Here is a 25,566-nt window from a genome sequence, read left to right as displayed (position 1 = left end):
AATGGCGGCGAGCAATTATAAAGGTATGGTATCGATCAAGAAGGTGCTAAAGAAGGTCATAGATGGTAAATTAGGATCACGTGTTGATGTGAAGGAGGAGGGTACAAAGAGAAAAGGAAGGAGAATTACCGGAAGTGATAATGTGAAGGAGGAGCGTAGGGAGAGAAAAACAAGGGGAATAAGTGTAGTTGATGATGTGGAGGAGGAGGAGGGTACAACAAACAGAAAAAGAAGGAGAAGCGTTGTAAGTGATAATGTGAAGGAGGAGGGTACAAAGAGAAAAAGTAGTGGAAGTGAAAGTGAGAGTTGCAGTGTTTGTATGGAGATGACTAAGAAAAAGTCGCGATTGGTTGTTCCGTGGTTCCTTTAAATTTGATTGTTTTGAGGCTTCCTTGGATGGATGAATTGTTATTAATATTGTAACTAATTTACATATGATCTTATTATATAATTAAGGTTTAGTTGTTTAGTATTTGTTGGCTTTGTTCATTTGTGATGCAGTTTCTTTTAGCCCTAAATTCATCGTCATATCATTCATCAACAATATCTAATATACATATAGCACTTTTAGATTTGCAGGTGAAATTGAGAAATAATCAAAGTTTCAACACACAATTCAAACATGAACAACACTCAATTATGAGATCCTTTTAATTTTTGTTTAACATACTAAACCACTTTTCCACTCCCATAAAAAAAATCAACAGAGCTAAAGTAATGACCTTCCACAAGTAATCTAGCTCGCTGCAAAGGAATTGGGAAAAAAAATAGTTAATTAATTTTTAACTGACCATAATTGGTTATCAAGCAAATGAATAAATCAAGCAGAACAAGAAAGCACTTACTTTAATATTGCAGCTAGCTATAGCTTATCCACATGTGGTAGGCTACATATCGATCAAATGACTCCAAGGGTCCCCCCAAACACTTCAGTAGAAAGTAGAGAGAGAGAGGCATAATTAAGATAATGCCCATAATAATCTCCAATGAAGTGTTTGAGGGAACTCTAGGGGCTATCTGATGCCTTGTTCATCGACCTTTTTACTTAACTCATAGCTTTGGCTGCTGCCTTGGTTTCGAATGGTTCCTAAGCAACCCAACTATTTATAGAGAGAGTAACGTTGTTGTCTTTGCATTGAGCTGATCAATATGTTGCTCTGTGTTCAAATATCACAGAAAAATTGTCAGTGAACCTAGACGCAACTATGAACTAGCTACATGGGAATATCGACTTCGAGTAGCCACATGCCAGTGATCTGCTTAAATGGCTGCAAATCACAATTAAAATGATTAAAATGGGTGTCCTTTGTTATATATTGTTGTGATGTAGATGCTGCGTTAAAAAGGTTGTTCAAGTTGATGAACGCATGTGGCAAGTGAGGACCTGACACCATCTCTATGATCTCTATCAAAAAGATTGACGAGAGGAAGATGCGCCTCGGAAATGCAAGATGCTTTGCTGGGGGATAGAGAAAGCTCTGGGGGGCTTGTCGAGCTTTATCACTTACTAGATGTACAACTACTTTATTCCCTACTATTAATCTTCCCCATGTTTCTGTCTAGATTCAAATTTCAAAAACTCAATATATATGATTACATGGATGGATAGATTTACCCTTTACTTAGCAATTGCTGAAACCACAACTGATTGATATGTTGCTAAATAGCTAGTAATTTCTCAGTTTGTTCATAATTATAACTTGGGCAAAATCAAAGTTATTGGGAATGTCATGTACTAGTGTATGTATGCATATATATATTTGCTCAAATCCTTAACCAAACAAATGAAACATAAAGAGTTATGGAGTTATCAAGTTCTAATAAATGCTACGTAGTATCAACAATAACTCTTTAACTTTTATTTAGAGAAAACTAAAATCAGTAGAAAAGGAAGAAAGAAAGAAAAAGACCTACTTTTAGAAATAGAGTGTTACTAAACGAACCCTAAAATTAACTGAGTACACCTTATGATCTAAGTACACCCTAGTATTTTAATCAAAATGTGAAATTAACTAAGTACACCCTATTTAACTACCAAAAATATCCATGGTACACCCTAATACACTTGATCACAAACACCAAACGCACCTTGCTGCCAAACTTGCTGCTTAACCCACCAAAGCCGCTGAGGTTTATTATGTCAAACAACTGTGGAAGAATAGGCAGGAGCTGAGGGTGGAGGATGCCGGGATTGCTGTCCTGTTTGGGTTGGAATGCTTTGCCTGGTTTTGTGCTGGTGAGATTGTAGGATGATGATTTACATGTTAATGGTTACCATGTCTAGGTTATGGGCTTGATCTAATTAGTTGATTTTGTTTTCTATATTTAGCTTCCTTGTTATAAGAGAGATGAAACTCAGAAGATCGAATTTATTAACCCATCAACACTAGAAGGAAGATATCTAAGTTAAGACTAGTAAAATATTGTATATTCCTTAAATCAGGTGGTTCCTAAATGCCTTTATCATTTTTGGTGAAAAAAATAAAATAAACGCCAAAAAGGAACCAAATAAAATTTTGATGGCATATCTCACAGGTCGTGATCAACTTATTTTGAGCTAGTCTTTGGGGTTGACATGGTTGGCTCCAGTGTTGCGGCTTCTATTACTGCATCTGCCAGATTCATTATAAACGAAAGAGTACAGCCATGGGTGGCACTCGGCCCCAATTCTCAATGCCCTGGGTTTATACCATGAGTTTATAGCCATTGACTTAATATAGCCTTCACGTTGATACCATGAGTTTATAATAGAAACGAGCATCCTTGATAAGTAGGCATCCTTCTTGCAAGATTGAATAATGTGGCTAGAGAGGAGAGGAGAGGATTGATGAGAGCGATTTTGTAAAAGCTCGGTAAATATCATATCATCTTACCTTGATTTCAAGATTCATTTTCGAGCATTTAGAAAAATAATTTGTGTAAACCTCCTCCTCCAATCGCCTATACTAAAAATAATTAAAAAAAAAAAAAGGAGTGAAGGAGAGAAGAAAAAGTCTAATATGATAAAAATAAGAAAAAGAGGAATCATATCTAGCGAGCCAAGAGATAACTCAGTGGTCAAGAAAAAAGTAAAAACGTACACAACAATTATATGATACATATATTACCAGAACCTCCATATATATATATATATTTGTACACACACATATATATATTTTTCCCTTCATATTAATACATAGTAAAACATATGAAATCCTAGGATTGGGATAGCTCACTATTCAATGTAGGTTGAAGGAAGAAGGCTAACTTCTAATTTTGTTCAAGTAAGTAGGTAAAAGATGAATGAGTCATTAAGCAACTTTATCCCTTTTAATCTTTACCCCCAACAAAAAAAAAACATTCGACTCTATCTTATTTCTTTGCTTCAACAAAATTTTGAATTTTGTGACTTATCCAATCCAATTCAATCCCAAGCACTTGATTTATTCTAAGAATAAAATTTCAATTAAAAAAGAGTTATGAAAGGAAATCAAGATATATATCCAAGCAATAGCCCGCTAACACAAGTTAGTGTACCGGGCTGGCTCCATTTAAAATGCAGGTGCTTGTTTGAATTACCAACTTTACTTGAGATTAAAAAAAAATGTTTCTAATTTTTCCTAAAACAAGTGGGAGTGTTTAAGAAACTTGTCGCTGAAGAAAGCGGAGTTGGGTAATTTAATTGCTAATAATCCTATACCAATTTGGAAACAAACCACCACCACCCAATCTCTATATATACTTGTTAGTCGCATCCCTAACTCTACACAACTCTAAAACCCTAGCTACTTCTTCTCTTTAAGAAACTATTGCTCATCACTGAATCAATTGCCATGGACGAAGAAGCAATTGAAGTCCATCACGAGGACAGGCACTTCAGCTGTAAAACTTCACCCCTTACCCCAGATTTACTAAAAGGCTTCCATGACGATGAAGATGAAAGGCTTCGGGTCAACTTTGACTACGAAGTCAACCACATATACTACGATGTTCGTTCCCCAGATGATATTGGAACCAGTCGTCCAAAATTTATCTATCAATGCCTCGAACAACATAAAAAAACAATCTACCTTGAACAAAGTTTGTTAGAGAACTACCAGGATTCGTATCTTGTTCTTTCTAAGGCCATGTTGTCTTTCGGGATCACAAGGGATCGTGTTGTGCGGGATATAGTGGATGAGATTGTAAAGCAGGGTCGCGAAGCTCGCCCCAAAAAGTTTCCCAACAGGCTTGGCATGCTATTTGGACTGCACGTTTGCATTCTTAAAGACCATCGCATGTATCGGTGCCAGCAGTGTTTGGTGGCTAGCGTTATGAGGGAGTCACTGGCGGCGGCGGAGGTCAAGATGGTGCCGGCGAGTGAGTCATCCATCAAGAAGGTCCTAAAGAAGGTTATAGTTGGTCAATGGGGAGAGTCAATAAGGAGAAATTATCTGAGTGTAAGTGATGATGTGAAGGAGGAGGAAGAGGGTGGAAAGAGAAAGAGGAGGAGAATTAGTGTGAGCGAAGGTGAGAGTTGCAGTGTTTGTATGGATGAGTTTGAGGGAGGAACAACTGTCGCTTGCATGCCATGCTCTCATGTGTTTCATGGCGAGTGCATAGTAAACTGGCTCAGACAAAGTCACTACTGTCCTGTTTGCCGCTTTGAGGTGCCGACTGATTGATGAAAACCTTTGCTTAATTGGTTCGATGTTCCTTTGAAGTTGGTCATTCTTTTAAGATCTCCTTGGATTGGATGAATGTTGTTGTAACTTGTAATTGAATTACATTATATAAATATATATGACCCATTTTGGTTTAATATTGTTCAGTGCTTTGCTTTGGTTTTTTACTCTTCAGGCTTAATTTGTTGTTCCTTGGTTAATTTTGAAGTTGTTCTGATCATATAAGCGGTAACTTTTTAGCCAGTAAATAAATTCACCATGGATACAAGCGCAACATACATATATAGGATATAGCATTAAAAGTTGCAGGTTGTTGAATTGAGAGATAATAACATCAACAAACATCTCACCATAAATAAGACCCAGCTTAATTAACTATATATATTGTGACTTCCTAGCTAGCTATATCTTGTTTAATACACTAAAGTCACCTTCCTAGCTAGCTATATCTTGTTTATTCCTCATCATCCACAGCATCAATGCCACATCTCTAAACTCTTTTCCCAAATTGTGCTTTGCCAAATTCCACCTCTGTGTCTCTGTCTCTGGTGTGGTTTTGGATTTTAGACACAGTTATTTAAGGCACTAGTATAGCCAGACATTGAAGTGCACATTGGTACAGCCAATATTACAGCTATTTGAGAATTATATGATGTGGGTTAGCCAGGGCCCACACCCCTCATGCCCTTGTAAAGCAACCTTATCAACTGGATATATACTTAAACACATTAATTTGAGTTTTAATCTGCTGGGTGTTAATTCTTGTTAATGAATCTTCTTAAAGCAAATCAGGTTTGTGTGAAAATACTTGATTTATGGCGCTACCAATAAACTTTGCCAAATCTAAAGAAAATCCGAGTGAGTAAAATGCCCAAGTGCCTTGTAGTTCAACCTATGTCTTTAGTGTTCGTTTTCCCTCTCCTATTATTGCTTGTAAAAAGGAAAAAGAAAAAAGTGAAAAGTACATAAAGGTGGCTTCCCTAACTCACTCACCCTAGCATGCATGCCAATGGGTGAAACCCTAGGATTTATGACAATGGGTGAAAGTTAAAACTGAGGACATTTTTACTGAAGATGGAAGTGGTCCTAGAATGAGCCTCTTCTAGAATTTCATAAGGAGATTCTCGGATAAAGAATCTTCCTATTTTGTCAACTGTCATGATGTTTTATTTATTTAGTCGGTAGGTTGAAATTGAAATGATACGGAATAAAAAGTCCATGGACCACATGCTGCAAGAGTCCAATGAATGCAAGCAGCTAGGAAGTGTGAGCTAGCTAAGGGTCCCCAAAAACACTTCAGTAGATAGAAAGTAGAGAGGGGCATATAATCTCCAATGAAGTGTTTGAGGGAACTCTAGGGCTCATTTGATGCTTTGTTAATCGATCTTTACTTAACTTGAGCTTTGGTTGCTGTTTTGGTTCGAATGGTTCCTAAGCAACCCACCCAAGCCCACCCAAGTATTTATAGAGAGAGTTGCTGTGCATGCCTTTGCATTCTATTCAAAGACAATTATTGTATTCTGGAGTGAACCAAGGCGTAAGTGTGAGCTAGCTACATGGGAAAAGTTGGTAACACTAAAACTAAGGAATATCGACTTCGAGTAGCCACATGCTAGCCAGTCTGCTCATAAATCAAATTCTACTCTTTCACCCATAAATTCCTCTGTCCAGCCAGTAATTTTCAATTTTATTTGATATATATACTTTGATAGATACACTACATACCAATAATTTGAATTATGTCATGTGGATATGCTACAAGAAAAGTTATGTTCAAGTTGATGCAGAAGAGCATGTGGCAAATGAGGGCCCGACGTGCTTCAATTGCAGTCACCATATATATGCGTGTGTGTATATATATATATATATATATACAGTTTCGATCTCTTGAACCACAGGAGTTCAAGAGATTGTGGTCACCCACCGTTGGATATTAATCCAATAGTTCAAAAAAAGTTTCTTAAAAGGAATGTAAAAGTGAGAGAACCGTTGAATTTACAATGATTCAAATTCATGTTAACTCGTCTCAAAGAAAGAAGATCCTCTGCCCAATCTCAGAGCCAAGTGGTAAAAGTAAAGTAGCTTATCAAACTTCCCATTTGCTAATATCAGGGACATGGGTCAATTCTCATCTGCAGATCTAATATCTTAGCCACCAGTACTTTTTAATAATCACAGATGCCAGACTACAATATGCCAAATGCATGTTTGATCGAATGGTCAATATGATTTCCACGTACGAGTTATATTAGTATAGCCTTTGGAAGTAATCAAATGTAGTGTTTATCTTTTATGTCTATGATGAGGTTTGTGATTGAGAGTATGCTGGTTCTTACTGCTTCTCTGATTGTAAGTGGTTATAAGATAGTACCTAAAACACAGGCAGGAAAGTTGGCTAGCAAAATAATTGTCTTCTGTCTTTCTCCTGTCTCTGATCTCCATGTTCATCTTCTGTCTTTTATTTTTCCTAAGAAAGTGGCCTAATCAACTCATTATGCTCAACATGGTACTGAAACTAGTAACTTTTTGTTCTGTTTTAAATCTTTCTGTACCAGATTTAATTTAGTCCATTATCTTTTTCTAGTTGATTCTTGTCCAAATAGGGGTGATATGCCTACCTAATTAGGGTGACAAGCATAGAAATGTTTGTGGGCGCCAAGGCCGTTCCTTTCTCGGCTGAGTCTGCAATCATGATCAAAGCTAATGCGGCTCTTGAGGATTGTCTCTTTGCAATGGAGCTGGGTCTTACTTGTGTTTGCTTCGAATCAGACTCAAAGGAACTCGTGGACAGCATCAATGGCAACATCCGAAGGGGACGATGGTGTATGTATCCCATTCTCACTAGAATTCGCGATTATCATCACAACTTCAACCATTGCACCTAGACTCAGACGCGCAGGTCTGGAAACCAAGCTGCAGATCATTTGGCAGCTGTCGCACTATCGAGGTTGAGCCCGGAAGTCTGGACATCCAGACCCACCACCTCACTTGTGCATGTTCTCAACAACGATGGTCTCCCTTGCCCGCCAACAAGTGCCTAATGCTGTGTGCCGGTGTGGACGGCTCTGACTCCTCTGAGCTTAAGGTTGTCTTGTTGTCTCTCACCTAGCAATTGGTTATCTAGACGCGGTCCTTGTGCTGTGTGAGGTGTTTTTAATATTGTTTCCTTTGTTTTGCTGTCTGTACTCAGTGATCATGTGCTGGCCAGTTTGATAATTTGGGAGTCTTTTCTTTTGGGTTCTCCCCTATTATATGAAGTTCGGTTAATCCAATTTGACCAAAAAAAGAAAAAAAATCAGGGTTTAGTAAGACTCCACTGAATTAAAGAGGAAATGCCAATATAGGATCAAAATCCCAATTCCCTGAACAAGTTCAAAACCTTATATGGAAAACATAGAATGCAAAGAGCAGCATCATGAACCAAACACCAAAACAGCAGAAAATGGCTGGTCTAGCCAACCAGAGTTCCCCCAAGCACTTCATTAATGGGGTACAATATATCTCCTTTTTTCTTCATAAGGGAATGAAAGCAACTCAGTATCCACTATATATAGCCAAAGGGATCGATCATGAAGGGCATATATATCATTTGATATAGACTTCATTTATAAAACGGTGGGCTTCATCAGAATGGGAGGACCAGTAGAGAAAAGATAAATGGCAGAGTTGAAGTTTTGAAAATTGAACCTGGTCAGGATTGCAGTCACTGGAGAGAACAAAAGTGAAGTGAGTGGTCTGTGGCCATAAGCTCTCACAAGTCTCAACCCTTTGTTCTCTTTCATATCCCAACTTGTTCCTTTCAGCATTTTCTTGGATGCAAAAGCATACATTCTGTTGAAGAATATGAGTCCCACATCGGAAATTTGACTAAATAAAATATAAAAATAAATAAATGATTTTACTACTAACAACACTGAGGCCTTTTGTGATAAAACCCCACACTTACTGGGTTTTGTAGGTGATTAAGTTGGGAACAATATCGGTGTTATTAGTGATGGACCGCTGGCCCGTCTCTTTGAATTTAACATGCTATCAGTGCGGTTGATTAATTGAGCCTGAAGCAAGTCTTAGAGCAGCTCCAGCGAGGGAGCCCAGCCCGAGGCGAGGGCAGGAAAAAAAAAAAAAGTCGCTCCAGCGTACAGCCCAGGCCCGGGGGTGGTGTGGGACCCACCAACTCGGGCCAGCCCGAAGGCGAGACCAGCCCGAGGTCCAACTCGCGTGTTGCTGACGTCAGCCTCGCGTCACGCTGACGTCAGTGCGCCAGGTCCAAAGTGCGCTGCCACGTGTCGCCTCCCCAGCCTTCCGATCTGCTTCTCCAAATTAATCCAACGGCTGAGGCTTTTTTGGGCAATAAAAATATGAAAAAAAATCGTAAATTTTTTTAAAAAATTCTAAAAAATTCTGATATTTTTTTTCTATAAATACCTATCAATACCCTTCACTTTCAACACCAATCCTCATACATTTCATTATACTTCTACTATTATTCACTCTTTATTCAACATTTTCCTCTATACCTTATTTCCATTTTCAACATTTAAGTAAATGTCTTTGTCCTTTTACTTTAATTTATTTTTATATTACTCCATTTACTTAAGTTTACAATGTAAATAAGGAAGTACCCCCCATTTGGATTCAAATAAAAATACTAGAAAATCAAATTCCCACCAAATCAAAATATGAAAAATCGGTTTTAGTGCAAAATACGATTTAGGCTAAAAATGATGGCTCATTAAGTCAATATATACTTCATATTAAAATCCCATAAAATCAAGTTTTCTTATTTGATGTGTAAGGAATAAAAGCCGCCAAAAATTATCTTGAGAAAATAATTATTCCGAAAAACCATTTTTCATACTTAGCCAATATTGCACCTCCGCTAAAAAAATTATGGGTCCGCCCGTGTCTATAAATACCAACCAATACTCTTCACTTTTAACACCAAATCCTCATTTTTTTTTTTTAATGAATACCAACCAATACAACTAATAAAATAAAATCTTATCCGATATGAATAGTATTGACACGTAGGAACCCAAAAATCTTATCCGAAAATATTATCCAAATTAATTATTTAAGTAAAAAAAAGTTGTGAAAAAACAAAAAAATGAATAGTAATTGCCCTTAGCCATGGCAATGGGTGGAAACTCAAAATACTATTTGCAAGGGCAACCACTATTCACGTGAATAGTGGCTGCCCTAGCTCCCCCCTTGCCATGGCTAAGGGCAAATGGGTGGAGTTGCTCTTAGCAAGTAGCCACAGCACATATGAGGTTCTGATCAGCCTTGAGGCAATCTAATAGATTTCCTTGAGAATAAGTGTGGGCCAGGTAATTAAGAATGGCACATGACAATCACCTCAATATTATTCCTTTCTTCCATCTAGCCTCCAATGTCGTCTAGGTTCATTACTTAAAAGATCGATTTCCTCCTCCGATTTTCTGCCTATTGAACAAGGACAAGGAAATAAGGAACATGCAAAACACAACCAAATGCAAAGAGGGCCAGACACTATATATAGCAGGAGGTAGTTGCAACTCATAACCATCAAACCAAAACAAGCTTTGAAAGAAGTAGAAAGAAAGAAGTAGGAACTTTGTCAGGTGTCACCTAGAGTTCTCTTGACCACTTCATTGGGAAATAGTCTTCTTTCGACTATACATTCTACTGAAGTGTTTGGGGGAACTCTAGGTGGCATTTGATTTTACAAAGAATAATGAAGGGGCTTATCCATCACAATATACTTATTGTAGCAGCTCTGATAAAGAAGGACGAATGTTGTCAGGTGTCACCGAGAGTTCCCTTACTCACTTCATTGGGAAATAATTATTTTTGATAAATTATATATCCTACTGAAGTGTTTGGGGGAACTCCTGGTTGCATTTGATTTTACAAAATATGAAAGGGCTTATCCGTGGCAATATACTTATTGTAGAAGCTCTAATGAAGAAAGAGGAAAAATTGTCAAGTGTCACTGAGAGTTCCCTTGACCACTTCATTGGGAAATAATTCTTTCTGATCAATTATATATCTTACTGAAGTGTTTGGGGGAACTCCTAGTGGCATTTGATTTTATAAAGAACGAAAGGGCTTATCCGTGGTAATGTACTTATTGTAGAAGCTGTGATGAAAAAAGAGGAAATATTGTCAGGTGTCACCGAGAGTTCTCTTGACCACTTCATTGGGAAATAATTCATTCTGATCAATTATATATCCCACTGAAGTGTTTGGGGGAACTCCTGGTGGCATTTGATTTTACAAAGAATAACAAAGCTCTTACAAGCTTTCCACATATCCACCGCCATGGATTTCGAGTTTTAGTCCCCCATCGCAATGTATTTGGTGTATGAAGCTCCGGTAATGATCTAGTTTGCTACATTTCTCTTTTTGCAGCTAATCTTAAACTGTATGCATACACACTTTATTTTTCATGAATTGATCAGCATGGAATCCTGGACAGTTCTGCGGCAACAGCAGCAGCAGCAGCGCAATAAGGAGTTATTGTCAGCAATGTCATACAATAACTAGTTCTTATATTTTCTTTTCAAAAACTCCATTAATCATTTCCTTTTTCTATTTTGTTTTGTTTGCCACAAGAGATCAAGAACAGGAGAAAACCAAATGAAGATAGACAGTTGCAGCAAAACAGTCCAAGAAGGGACGAACCTGACAGAGAAGTTTGTGCCTAAAACCAGAGACTGAGGACAATAGGACTTGTTGGCTGCCTCTGTATTGCCCACTAGACCATTAATTCTATGGCCAAGAATGCTACAGAATATTAGAAGCAAAAGTGGAAAAGTCAGCCATTGGATTTACAAACAACAAAGCAAATTAAGGAAAACAAGTTATATTATGTTTAATTTTCTTCCTAGCTTCCATGATTTTACATTGAATTAATCTTTGGTTCTGTTCAAACAAAATACTAAAACTTGCCATGGCCATTGTTACCTCATGGTGGCAGATGAGGTCATCATCCTGAGGGAAGTCGAGGAGAAACCTCCTCATCACATAGACAAATGAGCCAATACAAGGTTTCCCGTCTTCCTTTTTTTTTGGTCACAAATTTCCAGTACCAATATTATATCACCACAAAAAAAAGGGACGAAACTCTGGAGAAATTTTTAATTAGGGTTTCATGCTGGAGAGAGAGGAAAGAGAAAGCCATACGACCCCGTTTAAGCAGTTGATTGACAAAAGGAATGGGCCCAATGTTAAGATTAAACATCCAAAAGCACTACGGCCCCAACAGAAAAAATATCCAAACGAAGTTGTTCCAGTAGAACTGAGATGGGCCCTGGAGGAGGTGGTCCAAAACAAAATACTTTCACGCAATCACCCAAAATAATTAGAGAGCTGTAATGCTCCTGGAATCTAAATCAAGATTTTGCCTTCAAAAAAAAAAAAAAAAAAACTAAAATTGTAATTGACTAAATATTATTGCAAGGAAAATACTTCTCTCATTCCCAAATGGAAATTCTATATTCCTGCCAATAATAGTATGATATACGTGCATAAGTTTTTCTTTTTGTGTTTTTGAAGAATTATTTTTGCACATATGCAAACAGTGATTTGCCGAAATGAGGAATATCTCATTCTAGGGAAAGAGGCAAACAATATCCTTATTCCAATCGTTGACTTCACTCATGCAATCGGTCAACCAGATAAATGAAGGTCCACACTAGTTAAGAGTTGACCTGATCAAATACATGTAAAATTGGTACTTAGGTGAATGGGTAAATTAAAACCCTAATTGGAAAGATCTATGACAACAATGCTCAAATAATCCTAGAGACAATATGACTAGTCAAATACTAGTCATAGACTTATGAATAAACAAGTAAAGCACATACTCATCACAAATCAAATATAAGAACTTGCAAGCCTAGAAGATAACTACGTGACAACCTAGGCACTTAGAAGGACATGTCAATATAGGCATCTCCTATGCTAGCAACAACTAGAATGATGGGTGTGTGAACATTCATCAGCATTTTAGAGATAACAAATACAGTATGGCTAGTCATAAAATCAAGGACAACACACCAGAAATGTTCACCCAAAAAATCACAATTGGGAAAAACTGGGGGTTATAACTCCGACTAGGCAATCCACTAAGTCAAGAAGATTTTTATAGGTAAAAGTAATCACCAGCTCAAACAATCCTAGATCTATTAAGGAAATGGGCACTACCTCCTTGTGCAACATTCTTCTCCAAACTTGGTTGTGCTAGTAGCTTGTCCTTCATGGAAATGATAGCTAGTCCATCAGCTTCTTCACCCTATGACACTGCAACTCAGCTCCGAATCGTCACCAATGAATGAAATGGTCAATTTCTTCAAGAAACTACCCTATTGAAGAAACCAACAGAGAATCTGATCTAGCTAGGGTGATGAAGTGTTTAAACTAAACCCTAGATGCAGATTTCAAAAACCAATTTTCAAAAACTCATAATGAAAATCCAAATCTCACCAAGTAGAGAATGCAAAGTAAAAGTTTTACTCTAAAAAATTGTCAATGGGTGAAGTGGATTTCAAAGATCAAAGCAGATTTTAAAAATTTTAAAACCTCAAAATGAAAAATGGAGACTTTTCTCAGAAAAGAAGATGCAGAGCAAAACCAAAACTCTCAAAAATCTCTCTCTATAAAAGTGACGGCTACAAGAACCAAGACTCCTTTTTTTTTTTAAACCCAAAATAGCTAGGTAAGAAAATAATCAACATGGCGGCTAAAATTGAAGATATAAGAGACAAAAATCATTAGGAAAGAAAACCTATAGCTGGCCAAGTGTGAGTCTCATGTGAGATTTTAAATGAGCTAGTAGTAACGGATGACTAGTCATCACGTTGACTTCATATGTCCTAATATATATGCAATGCATGATTTACCTTTGAAGATCTTGATTGCGTCGTGCCACTATTGATCTCAGCCATAGTAATCATCTTCAACTAGACTAACCTAGTCTAATTAACCTTGTGCTTGATGAATTACATGTGCAATTACAAAGTTATCAAGGGAAGCTAAAAACCTTAGCTAAACATAACCTAACAACATGTAAACATGAAAACGTCAGCGCCAAGGGTTTTCCCCAAATCGCGTCGGATTTTTGGTGTTCTTCGGCTTTTAGTGCCTTTGAGTTTAAAGATCCAATTTTTGCCCCAGTTCCTCCAAAGCTAAAGGGTACATTAGGATTTCATGCTGGAGAGAAAGAAAAGAGAAAGAACCATATGAACTTGTTTAAGGAGTTGATTGACAAAAGGAATTGGGCCATGTTAAGATTTGACATCCACAAGCACTATGGCCCCCACAGAATAAATATCCAAGCAAAGTGTTCTAGTAGAAATGGGATGGGCCCTGGCACTTTCACGCAAAATAATTAGAGAATTGTAATGTTATTTTATTTTTTTCGTCAAAGAGAGGTCTTATGTTATTGGAACCTAAAATCCAGATTTTGCCCTAAAAAAAGAAAATCTGATATCATAATTGACTAAGATTTCAAGTATATTGACCCATTGACCCCAAATTTTTTTTTTATATTTTATAATATACAATTGATAATCTAATTATTTTTCAAGGAGGTAAAAGATGAATTAGTCATTACGCTAATTTATTCTTTCTTATCCTCACAAATAAAAATAAATAAATAAATAAACTCTTTCAACTCTATTTTATTTCTTGATGTAACAAAATTTTGAATCTTATGACTTATTGAATTAAAAAAGAGTTACGGAAGGAAATCCAAGATATATATCCAAGCAATAGCTAGCTGGCTAACACAAGTAGGGCTCGTCAGCCCGGCCCAAATTTAATGGGTTTGGGCCGGACTTTAAAGAGGAGAGAGAAAATATCGGGCCGGGCTGGGCCGGGTTTTTTTTAAAAATTCGAAGCCCAAGCCCGACCCATGAGATGGGCAAAGTCCATCGGGCCGGGCCGAGCTAAGCCCAATGGGCTAGGCCTAAACGGGCCCTACTTAATTCAAAAAAAATCATAAACTTAATCATAAAGGCATTTTAGTCCAAATTTGAGATTAAACTCACTTAATTCCAATATTTTCACTTCAAACCAAATTCATAAAACACCCAATAAAGTACACAACTTATAAGATTTTCCACAAAAATAATAAAACCAAGTATTATTTTTTAGGTTATTACATAATTAGATCGTAATACGTTTTAAAAAATAATTTTAAAAAATAATAAGTATCAAAAAATATTTTTTAAAGGATGGTATGAATAAATATGCAAATATTTTGTAATGTGTTCAAGAAAAGCATGATTATATTTGGTGGTACGATTCTGTTTCGTGATATGATTATATTTGGTGATGTGATATGTTGTTCATCTTATATATATATATAATTGTTGGATTAATAATTGACTCAAATTAATGTGCTAATTAATCATCCGATTATAAACTAGGAATGAGTAAAGAAAAGTAAATGAAATGAAACAAATTATATATGTGATTTAAGTGATATAATCCTAAACCTAAACTCTTATTTATACATAATTATATATGCATGCGGGCCTAACGGGCCGGGCCGGACTTCAGACACCCAAGCCCAAGCTTAGCTCGGCCCAAGGCGGACCGGGCCATCTCAAAGCCCATAACAGGTCGGGCCGGGAGGGCTCCCATCGGCCCATGAGCCCGCGGCCCAATTGATGAGGCCTAAACACAAGTTAGTAGACCGGGCTAGCTCCATTTAAAATGCCGGTCCTTGTTTTGAATTAACAACTTTATTTGGGATAAAAAAATAAAAATAAAATCTAATTTTTCCTAAAACAAGTGCGAGTGTTTGAGAAACTTGTCGCGGAAGAAAGCAAATTTGGAAACAAACCACCCTAATTTTTCCTAAAATGTTTCCAATCTCTATGCATACAGTATACTTGTTGGTCCCATCCCTAACTCTACCCAACTCTAAAACCCTAACTACTCCTTCTCTTTAAGAAATTATTGCTCATGACTGATCATCAATTGCCATTGACGACGAAGCAATTGAAGTCCATCACGAGGACAGGCACTTCAGCTTTAAAGTTTCTCCAAGTTGAGCAATAGCAACAACATCACCACCTGGCCTGCGCCGATTCGTTCAACTCTCCATCCATAGAATCTTGGCTTAATCTAATAAGCACAACTTCCCTAAGATGTTTGTTATAACTAACTTCCCTTAGAGTTGTCTTTAAGCTAACTAGCTAAGTATACTTAGGGGGCTCCAATGCAAGCCTCACTACTACATTTTACACTTTGCGCGACGAAGAGAATTTCGTCGCGCAAAATACATTGTAGTTGCATAAATTTTAACGCGACAGAAACTTCGTCGCGCAAAGATCGTGAAGAAAGACTTTGCGCGACCAAGTTTTTTCATTAGTCGCGCGTTGCGCGACGAAAAAATATTGGTCGTGCAAAGTAACTTTGCTCGACGAAAAAATATTGGTCGCACAAAACTTTGCACGACGAAACACATTGGTCGCGCAAAGGTTTGCGCGGCGAAAAATATTTGTCGCGCAAAGTTTTGAGCGACGAAACACATTGGTCGCGCAAAGGTTTGCGCGACGAAACACATTTGTCGCGCAAAGTCTCAAAAAAATTTATAAAAAATAAAAAATTCCCGCGTCCCATTTTTGGTACCTGCCTACATTTTTAGAGTTTTGCGCGATGAATACTAACGTCGCGCAAATATTTGCGCGACTAAATATTTTTTGTGTTTTAAATTTTTTTAATTAAAATAAACTAATTTAATAGTTTGCTCTACAAAATATTTTGTCGCGCAAGGTTTTTGACTTTTTGTTTTATTATTTCTTTAATATTAATTTATTTATATTAGTTTATTCAAACTTTTACTTTTTAAATTTAATTTAATTGTATGATTTTTTTTAAATCACTTTAATTTAAGTTGATATTAATTTTTTCGAATTTTTACTTTTTAAATTTAATTTAATTGTAAGATTTTTCTTAATTACTTTAATTTAAATTGACATATTCAAAATAAAATTACATATGAAAAATAGTGATCAAATTATCCAATAAATATATATAATATTCAAAATGTACACATAAATTAACAAAGTACAATAATAAAATCCTAATACAAGAGTATTGTGGTGGTAGTGGCGGATGATATGTTTTGATAGCTTCCTAATCCTCAACTTTAGCCATCAAAGTCTTGATGATTACCTACAAAAAAACAAATATGGTCAAATAACAACAACAACAAAAAAAAGAATGCATAATCTCCCCTAAAATTGTTATACCACAAATCCAACCCAAACTCCAATCTCTCCCCTTTACTCAACCCCAAACCCCACACAAACTCAAAACTAACTCCAAAAACACATATTAATGAAAAAAATTTAAAATTGGGAGAGAATATACCTTTTGGCAAGATTGAGAGTGAGTGAGAATGAGAGGGAGAAGTTAGTGTGAGAGAATTAGATAAGATAGTGATAGAGAGATGAGAGAGTGAGAGATAGTGAAAAGATAGATGAGAGAGTGAGTGAGAGTGAGAGATAGTGAAGAGAGATATGAGAGATTAAGTGAGAGGAGTGAGTGTGAGAGAAAAGGTGGAATTTGGGGAGAGGGAAAGAGAGAGAAGAGGTAAGAGTAGAGAAAGACATTGAGAAAATGGTGGAGGAGTTATTTTGGTTTTAAAAATCGTATCACTTTGCGCGACGAAAAATATTGTTGGTCGCGCAAAGTTTTGCGCGACGAAACATATTGGTCTCGCAAAGTTTTTTGCGCGACGAATATAGGAATATTGGTCGCGCAAAGTCTAAAAAATTATTATTTTTAAAAAAATTTTCCCGCATTCCATTTTTGGTTCCCGCCAAAATTTAACTTTGCGCGACAAAAAATACATATTGGTCTCGCAAAGTCTAAAAAAAATTCCCGCATCCCATTTTTGGTACCGCCAAAATTTAACTTTGCGTGACGAATATAGGAATATTGGTCGTGCAAAGTCCAAAAAAAATTATTTAAAAAAAAAAAAATCCCACATCCCATTTTTGGTATCCGCCAAAATTTTTAAATTTTTGCGCGACGAAAAGTACATATTGGTCGCGCAAAGTCTAAAACAATTATATAAAAAAAAGTCCCGCGTCCCATTTTTGGTACTCGCCCAAATTTTTGCGCGACGAAAAATATATATTGGTCACGCAAAGTTTTGAGCGAGAAAAAATATTGATCACGCAAAGTCTAAAGTTTTTTTTTTAATTTTAAAAACCCGCGTCCCATTTTTGTTACTCGTACAAATTTTTTGAGTTTTGCACGACGAACTATTGGTCGCGCAAACTTTTGAGAGACGAAAAATTGGTTCGTAGCACAATATTTATAAAAATAATTGTTTTGAATAAGAAAAAAAATTTATTTTATGATTTTAAATATAATTAAGGTGAAAGCTACTTAATAAATGTATATACTATTCAATTTCTTAAGTGTTATACGTACAAAATAAATAAATTTAAAACTACTTAATATATATATATATATATACACACACACCATTCAACGATCCAACTGTAAGACTTGTTTGTATATACTTCAAGATCGTATACCCCAAAAATCGCAAAAAACAAATATTCAGAGATCTAGTAACGGGACAAAATTTTTTGATAGTTATAAATGAAAAATCACGATTTAACGGTTATTTTGACTCCGATTTTGATGATTTTTTTACAGGTACACCCCTTGACCCTATATGAATACAATGACTGAATTTGATCTTCAATTTAAAATATTTACACTAGTGGATACCACAAAATCTTATGTTATATTTAACGAAAATATAAATAAACTCTTAATTGTTAGTGAATATATTGTTTTGATGGCATACACATTCTACGAAACTAGTTTTAACGATCCAACCGTCAAACTTGTTTGTTTATACTTCGAGATCATGTATGCCAAAAATCGGAAAAAATAAGCATTCATAGATCAAGTAACGGGACAAAACTTTTCGACGGTTATAAATGAAAAATCATGATTTAACGGTTATTTTAACTCCGATTTTGATGATTTTTTACAGCTACACTCCTTGACCCTATATGAATACAATGACTGAATTTGATCTTCAATTTAAAATATTTACACTAGTGGATACCACAAAATCTTATGTTATATTTAACGAAAGTATAAATAAACTCTTAATTGTTAGTGAATATATTGTTTTGATGGCATATGCATACAAAAAACTAGTTTCAAAGATCCAACCGTCAAACTTGTTTGTTTATACTTCGAGATCATATACGCTAAAAATAGGAAAAAATAAACATTCAGAGATCAAGTAATGGGACAAAACTCTTCGACGGTTATAATTAAAAATAACGATTTAACGGTTATTTTAACTCCGATTTTGATGATTTTTTAAAGCTACACTCCTTGACCCTATATGAATACAATGAACTAATTCGATCGTCAATTTAAAATATATATTTTCTAACAAAAACCCAATCCGAACAATAATAATATATTTTTCTAACAAAAATCCGATCCGATCTAAAATAATAAATTTAAAGCTACTTAATAAATATATATACCATTTAATTTCTTAAGTGTTATGCATACAAAATAAAAAACAAAAATAAATTAGTTTAGGTGACAAAATGTTTGGATTACGTCATGCAAAGATTTTAAAAAATAATTTTTTAATTTTATTTATTTTTATAAGGGTTTTGCGCGACGAAGTTTACTTTTCGTCGCGCAAAGTCACTTTGAACGACGAATTATTTTTCGTCGCGTAAAATTGGTCGCGCAAGACGACTTTGAGCGACGATGTATTGTCGTCGCGCAAAAGTTTGTCGCGCGAAGTGACTTTGCGTGACGAATTATTTTTCGTCGCGCAAAATTTGGTCGAGCAAGACTTTGAGTGACGAAGTTTCAAGTTTCGTCGCGCAAAGTGACTTTGAGCGACGAATAGTTTTTCGTCGCGCAAAATTTGGTCGCGCAAGGGGTTTTTTTTACTAGTGCCTACGTGTATTGGAGATTTGGTTTTGAAAATGTAAGACCTTAAATATAGGAATGAAAGTGATTGAAGAGGATGTGGGCTAAATAAAAATACAAAAGCTGTGGCCATGAGGAGAACTTGTGACCACTCACTTCAACAATATTCCCACCCTCTCATGTTCCCCACAATTCTGACCAGGTTCATCATCAATTTAGGTAATTGGGCAACCCTAAAAGGTCTGAGGATATCATGTCTCTAATCTAATGGTTCTCCTACGTAGTACGTAGAACATACGAGAAGGGCTAGCAAGGCCTTCTTAATTCGGATATTATGAATGAGCAGTAGGCTAGCTAGCTACCATAAATATTGTAGGTAACTGCCCTAAACAAGAACACCACAACAACAGAAAGAAATCAGAAGAGATCGTCAGTTGTTCCTGGAGTTCCCTTGAACACTTCATTGGGGAAATTATAAGGGTAGTTCATATGTACCTTAATTTATCCTACTGAAGTGTTTGGGGGAACTCTGGGTATCATCTGACACGGATCAACCAGATCGATGCTAGAAAAATATATGTAATCTTCTGATCAGCCTAATTAAATGTTGTATATGATATAAAACGATCCTTATCTAACTACGTACATTACTTGCACGTTGTTGAATTGGGTTAAGTTGAAGTTTTCGTTCACTGAGCTGGATCCCCTTTCGCTGCAATCCAGTACAGTTTTTCTCCTCATAACTTTTTTGGGTTGATTTCTTAATGTGCATATATACATATATAATACAGATTGATGAATTACACTATACCTCAGCCCTATTTTCTTTAAAAAGGTGGTGGAGATAAACTATTATTGCAGCTTTGTGTTTGTATTTCATCTCGTTTAAACCTTGGTCTGATAAGATTTGAAGTAACGAAAGAACAGGCATATTTTCTTGTTCCCGCCTTACCACCGAACTACAGGAAGGAAAGAATAATTAATGGCTTATAAATTTTATATTCCATTCAATTCCTAATTGTTTATTGTGGAATTGTGGATCGGTTTCAATTTTAAGTTGATGAGAAATTGGTCAAACTACTTTGTAAATTTGTAAGAATCATTGTACTGCTCTCTGTAATTAACAGCTTCTTAGTTCAATAAAATTTGGAATGTTTCAGACTTAGTCATCAGGCCCTGAAAACATAAGAAAAACGGTAATCTAAATTTTTTTTAGGGTAAGAATACCCTAGCAAAAGCATCCTCAGCCGCCAACCCCCTTGGGGGTGGGTGGCTTCCCTCTCCTTCCCCTTCTCTCTCCGCCCTTCCCCTCTCTCTACTCATCCCATTCCTTTGCTTTCCCCTTTGGTTAGTTGTTGTTGTTTTTGCCATTTTGGCTGGTTTGTTGTGCGCTTGGTTGTTGTCTTCTTTTTGAAGATTTGGAGCCCTGCTTTAGATCTACTTCAGATCTCCGTAGTTTGTTTGAACTTGTGATTTGGAGATAGATAAGGTGACTGAGCGGTTTTATTCACTTGTGTGTTTGAACTTGCTCAAGTTGTAATAATTGCATCAACTCTTTGTGAGTTGGTGTTTGTTTGTAGTTTAGTCTCTACTTGTAGTTTCTACTTGTGATAGTTTAAAGGTTGTAGTTGTAGATTTAGTTTGATGTGTGGAGGTATCTGCCCGATTTTCCATGCTAGTGGCTTTTATGTTGGAATTTACTTGGCCATGTGTGGCAGTATTTGGACTAACCCTTTTTGGTTACTGTGCTTCCATATTTGTAATAACCCTTTGTGATTATGTGTATTTGTATCAGCTCTTGTGGTTGACGGCCTTTGTGCCTAAATTAATTATGAATGCAACATTGCCTTTATCTCCAAAAAATATAAAAAAATTACATACATATACTTTATATTGTGTTCTAATGATTGACTCGAATTGTTCAATTCAACAACATCATTGAATGGGTTTACGGTGGTAAAATTTTCAAGTGTACGTAACGCTTATTTACTTGTGTTTATTTCAATTTGTACGTGTAATAAATGATAAAACAAGCCACAATGCACAAAAACTGAGACTTGAGAGAGAAATCATATATATATATATATATATATATATATAAATAACAAAAGGTAGAGAATGGTAAAATATTTAAAATATTAAAAAATGCCTTTAATTAATGCAAATATTAAGAATTGAAATTATTAATTAAATGAGGATAATATGGTAAATTCACACTTTTCATATTAAAAAAATTAAAATTAAAAGAAAAATTAGATAATTGATCCTATTTTTGTGGAACACAACTACCCGTTATCTTTCTTAATTCTAAAATAAATTTAATTTTTTTTTTAAAAAAAGCCTCTCGCAGGTGAGTAAACATGTGCTGAGAGGCTAGTATATAGGTAGACTTGAACAACACATATGGGTTTATGAAGAAAAATGATATATCTTGAACCATAGACCTTAAAATTCTCTTAAATTCGAACAGATTTTCTCACTATTAGAATTAACAAGTGGCCAAAAAAGGGGTGGATTCTAGCATGAAATTTTATACAAAAATTCTTAAGAGGGCTTGTTTAGAGAAAAAAAACTTTCAATTAGCCACTTGTCATATTCTAATTGGCTATTAATTTGTTATAATTTTTTCACTTTAAAGTACAACATGGAGTTAAAGAGGTTTTTTTTTTTTAATATATAAAATGTAAAGTTAGAATGGCCTATTTGTAAAAAGTTTTTTTCTTTTTCCATTAGCTTTATCTTTAAATCAAAATTCAAACTTTTTTCTTCGTTATAATATTGAAAAGAAAATTATTAATTTTTTAAGCGGAAGATGCCAATGTTCTGTACACACATCTTTATATTGGAGGAAGAATAATACAAATTAATTATTACAAAAAATAAAATAGATGACGGAGATCCACTATTGTTGTGATGTTTTGAAAACCGTCGTTAAATCGACCGACATTCTTTAAGTGTCAAATTATGACGGCTTTTCACCGTCGTTGTTTATCTGTGAAGATGACGATTTTTACTAAAATTATAGTTATTTTGCTATAAAGATGGAAAGAAAAAAAAAACCGTCGTTGATTTTATATAAAAATGACATTTTTTGTAAAAACAGTTTTCATTAAAGACGATTTTTTGATTTTATATAAACAATGATGGTTTTCATTAAAACCGTTGTTGATTGTTTGTAAAGACGACGTATTTATAAAAACTGTCATCTAATAAGTTCCCAAGCTATTACGTTTTAGTTCTTTTTTGTTTCCTATGATGCTATACAATGATTTTAACTAGAAAACCAACCATAATACTTTATTAATGAATATATACGATAAAAAATGGTTTCTTTCATAAAAATTGAAGATTCAATAGTTATTACATAGTTAACCAATCTTTATTCTACAACATACATATACTTTATATAATATAAAAAAATGAGGAATTCTACATAATCAACTTCAACCAGTTACATGTAAAGTGGATGAATACCCAAAGTTCATTAGTTCGCCAGCCTTCATTCTTGGAGCTCTAAGATGAGTCTGTGCTTTTGAGGCTCAAAGGTTTTTGCACAAGGTCTTTCTGCCAAATAGAGTCTATTTACTCTTTAAAGAATATTGATTGGAGCTGAGACAGAAAAAAAATAGAGAGAATTAAATTGATTGTTAAGAAAATGAATGCAACTACAATTCCAAAGTTTAAGTATCATAATTATTCTATAAACACAAGCACAAGTTGGAGCTCAATTCAAACAACAGTAACAATAGCTCACATGTTAAGGATTCCTAAGCAGTCAAAATCTACGCAACCAAACTATGTCGATGCAACAATTTATAATCATAAAAGACAGAGATAAATATCGTGGCAGAGAAAGAGAGGAGACAAATAAGCCATATTTGCAGAGTGCTTGCCTTACAATGGATGATTGTTGGAGAAGAGCTATATAGATGCAAATCAACTGGAAAATAAATATGGTCAAGGATATATAAAACAAAATCATAGTAAAATGAATATAAGGGAAATATTGAAAAATTCCAAGAGATATGAAATTCTACCAGTGGAAGCTATGTACTAAATGAGCCTGTGTTCCTCATCACAATCGAGCCACCAATTTGGGAAAGGCAATAATTTGAATGTTGGTGATGTATGTGTCATCAATCAACACAAAGACACATACATCACCAACATTCAAATTATTGTCTTTCTACAAGTCTTTCTAGATCGCAACCACGAAATTGGAGAGCTAATCGAAACAAATCGTTGAGGTTGATGAGTGAGTTGAGTGCCTGAGATAGAGATCTTCACCGCATCTAACCAACTTTGATTCTCAAATCCATAACCTCCCTCTCCATCTTGTGGATCTGCAAAGACCTCAATGTCTCAACTCCTTCGTTGATATCGATTTTATGATGATTTTGTAGGGAGAGGAGTGCTCAAGATACATGAGAGGGAGTGTTTAAGAGAGTTTCATGAGAGTGTTAGAGTTGAGGAGGGTTTCAAGGAGGGAGAGATAAGGATTTCATAGACACGGAAGAAATCTGAAAATTTTAGGTCGAGCTCGAATTCACTTAAGCGGCATTTTTAAGTTTAGCGTATTTTAAAAGAGGATGCTTGTTAGTGACAAGCGTTGTCTTTTAAAAATCAACCCAACACTAGTATTTTTAAAACACGACGATAGTTTTAAGATGCACCGTCGTCTATTTCGTATCGTGGTTTAACTATTTGGTAGTAGTGTGTGGTGACCAATTTCATTTGAAGGACTCATTTTCTATAGTCAACCTAATTAGTTACTTTCTCTTAAGAAATTAACCCATTACCGAAAGGAAAGAAAAGGAAACGTTTCGATCAAGCAAATCCAGTCTTAGTCGGCCAATCCCCAACGAACAAGGAAACCCACCACCCTGTATATATATATCTGTTAGTCCTCTCACTCCACAATACACTTCAAACAACCAAAGCAATTCTCAAACTCTAAGTTTCCAGCCGCGACTAATTTCCATGGAAGACTTCCCTGTCAATGCCATCCATCACGAGCGTGCACACTTTAGCTTCACCTTCGAAGACATTACCGCAGAACTAAACAACCCTAATTGTGTTCATAATCGGAACGGTTCATCAGTGCAGCCGGTTAAGTTTCATGTCAAGATTGTGCACGATACCCAACACAAATACGTCAATTGTTCCTTGAACCGTACTGAAACCACCATCAGAGAATATGTGGAAAGAAAGGAAAGAAAATGCCGATTCGACATGGACAAGTTAAAGAATTTCCGCGAGGCGCATGGGATTCTTTCTATCATGCTGGCGCTAGTTGGAATCAGTAGAGATAATGCATCCAACAAATATATGGTGGATCAGATTATAGTGCAGGGTCTCATACTCGGCAATAAGCTTAGCAGCATGAGTCGCAAGGTGTTGGGGTTGTGCGTATATATGAGAACAGAGCAAGTCAAGAGTCGCTGTGAGTCGTGTACACAATTACTGGAAATAGTAATGAGTAGTAGTAATAATGAGGGCATGGTGCCAGCGAGTGATTCAGCGGTCGAGACGGTACTAAAGAGGGTTAGAGTGGGTGCAGATGACAAAGAAGCATCATGTTGTGAGGAGGAGGGCCGAGAGAGAAAGAGAAGGAAAGTTTGTGTAAGTGAAAGTGATAGTTGCACTGTTTGCATGGAAGTGTTTAATGGAGGATCAGAAGTAGCTTGCATGCCTTGCACACATGTGTTTCATGACAAGTGCATAAGGACATGGCTCAGACAAAGTCACTACTGCCCTGTTTGCCGATTTGAAGTGCCAACTGCTGATTGAGGAAAATCTTGCTTAATTTGGAAGTACTCCTTTAAAGTTCATCATTCTAAGATCTTCTTGGATGAAAGTATATTGTAATTGAAATATTACATATTAAAAAATAAAAATTTGTTGATTCTTTTATGATTTGATTGCCCAAGCATGTTAATTTGTCAATTGTTGCTTTGTTCTCTGTTGGACTTGTTTATTTTTGTGTTATTTA

General features: G+C 35.7%; 3 protein-coding genes and 1 long non-coding RNA gene across 5 annotated transcripts; 2 read left to right on the top strand and 2 right to left on the bottom strand.

Moving 5' to 3' along the window:
* Positions 624-1,057, bottom strand: LOC109946815. The gene is made up of 2 exons (XR_002269894.1): positions 846-1,057; positions 624-744 (listed from the first exon to the last, which is right to left on the bottom strand). It is a non-coding gene; the product is annotated as an uncharacterized LOC109946815 (long non-coding RNA).
* Positions 3,813-4,643, top strand: LOC18793284. The gene has a single exon (XM_007223931.2). It carries the CDS (start codon positions 3,813-3,815, stop codon positions 4,641-4,643), a length of 831 nt encoding a protein of 276 aa, XP_007223993.2.
* LOC109946642 lies at positions 7,651-11,713 on the bottom strand. 2 transcript variants are annotated; one of them, XM_020555076.1, is made up of 3 exons: positions 11,592-11,713; positions 11,310-11,411; positions 7,651-8,474 (listed from the first exon to the last, which is right to left on the bottom strand). In XM_020555076.1, the coding sequence occupies exons 1-3, from the start codon at positions 11,615-11,617 to the stop codon at positions 8,249-8,251; spliced, it is 354 nt and encodes a 117-aa protein (XP_020410665.1). In that variant the 5' UTR covers positions 11,618-11,713; the 3' UTR covers positions 7,651-8,248. The 2 variants fall into 2 exon arrangements, 1 of the variants encoding a protein (XP_020410665.1); XR_002269741.1 differs by lacking the exons at positions 7,651-8,474; positions 11,592-11,713 and adding an exon at positions 10,255-11,105 and having other exon boundaries at positions 11,310-11,464.
* On the top strand, positions 24,555-25,364 carry LOC18788164 (NEP1-interacting protein 1). Its single transcript, XM_007226875.2, has one exon. The coding sequence runs from the start codon at positions 24,555-24,557 to the stop codon at positions 25,362-25,364; it is 810 nt and encodes a 269-aa protein (XP_007226937.2).

This window comes from Prunus persica, chromosome G1 (assembly GCF_000346465.2).
Source record: "Prunus persica cultivar Lovell chromosome G1, Prunus_persica_NCBIv2, whole genome shotgun sequence".
NCBI classification, from domain to species: Eukaryota; Viridiplantae; Streptophyta; class Magnoliopsida; order Rosales; family Rosaceae; genus Prunus; species Prunus persica.
Note: the sequence above shows the minus strand (reverse complement) of the source record. Positions and strands in the feature narration are given on the sequence as shown.

What these genes read in the sequence shown, in the direction of transcription:
- LOC18793284 (XM_007223931.2), top strand. Translation starts at nt 3,813, where the DNA reads ATGGACGAAGAAGCAATTGAAGTCCATCACGAGGACAGGCACTTCAGC.
- LOC18788164 (XM_007226875.2), top strand. Translation starts at nt 24,555, where the DNA reads ATGGAAGACTTCCCTGTCAATGCCATCCATCACGAGCGTGCACACTTT.
- LOC109946642 (XM_020555076.1), bottom strand. Translation starts at nt 11,617, where the DNA reads ATGATGACCTCATCTGCCACCATGAG. An exon ending in ACCTCATCTGCCACCATGAG is followed by an intron (nt 11,412 to 11,591) that starts GTAACAATGGCC and finishes AATATTCTGTAG; the next exon opens with CATTCTTGGCCATAGAATTA. An exon ending in GGCACAAACTTCTCTGTCAG is followed by an intron (nt 8,475 to 11,309) that starts GTTCGTCCCTTC and finishes ATTCTTCAACAG; the next exon opens with AATGTATGCTTTTGCATCCA.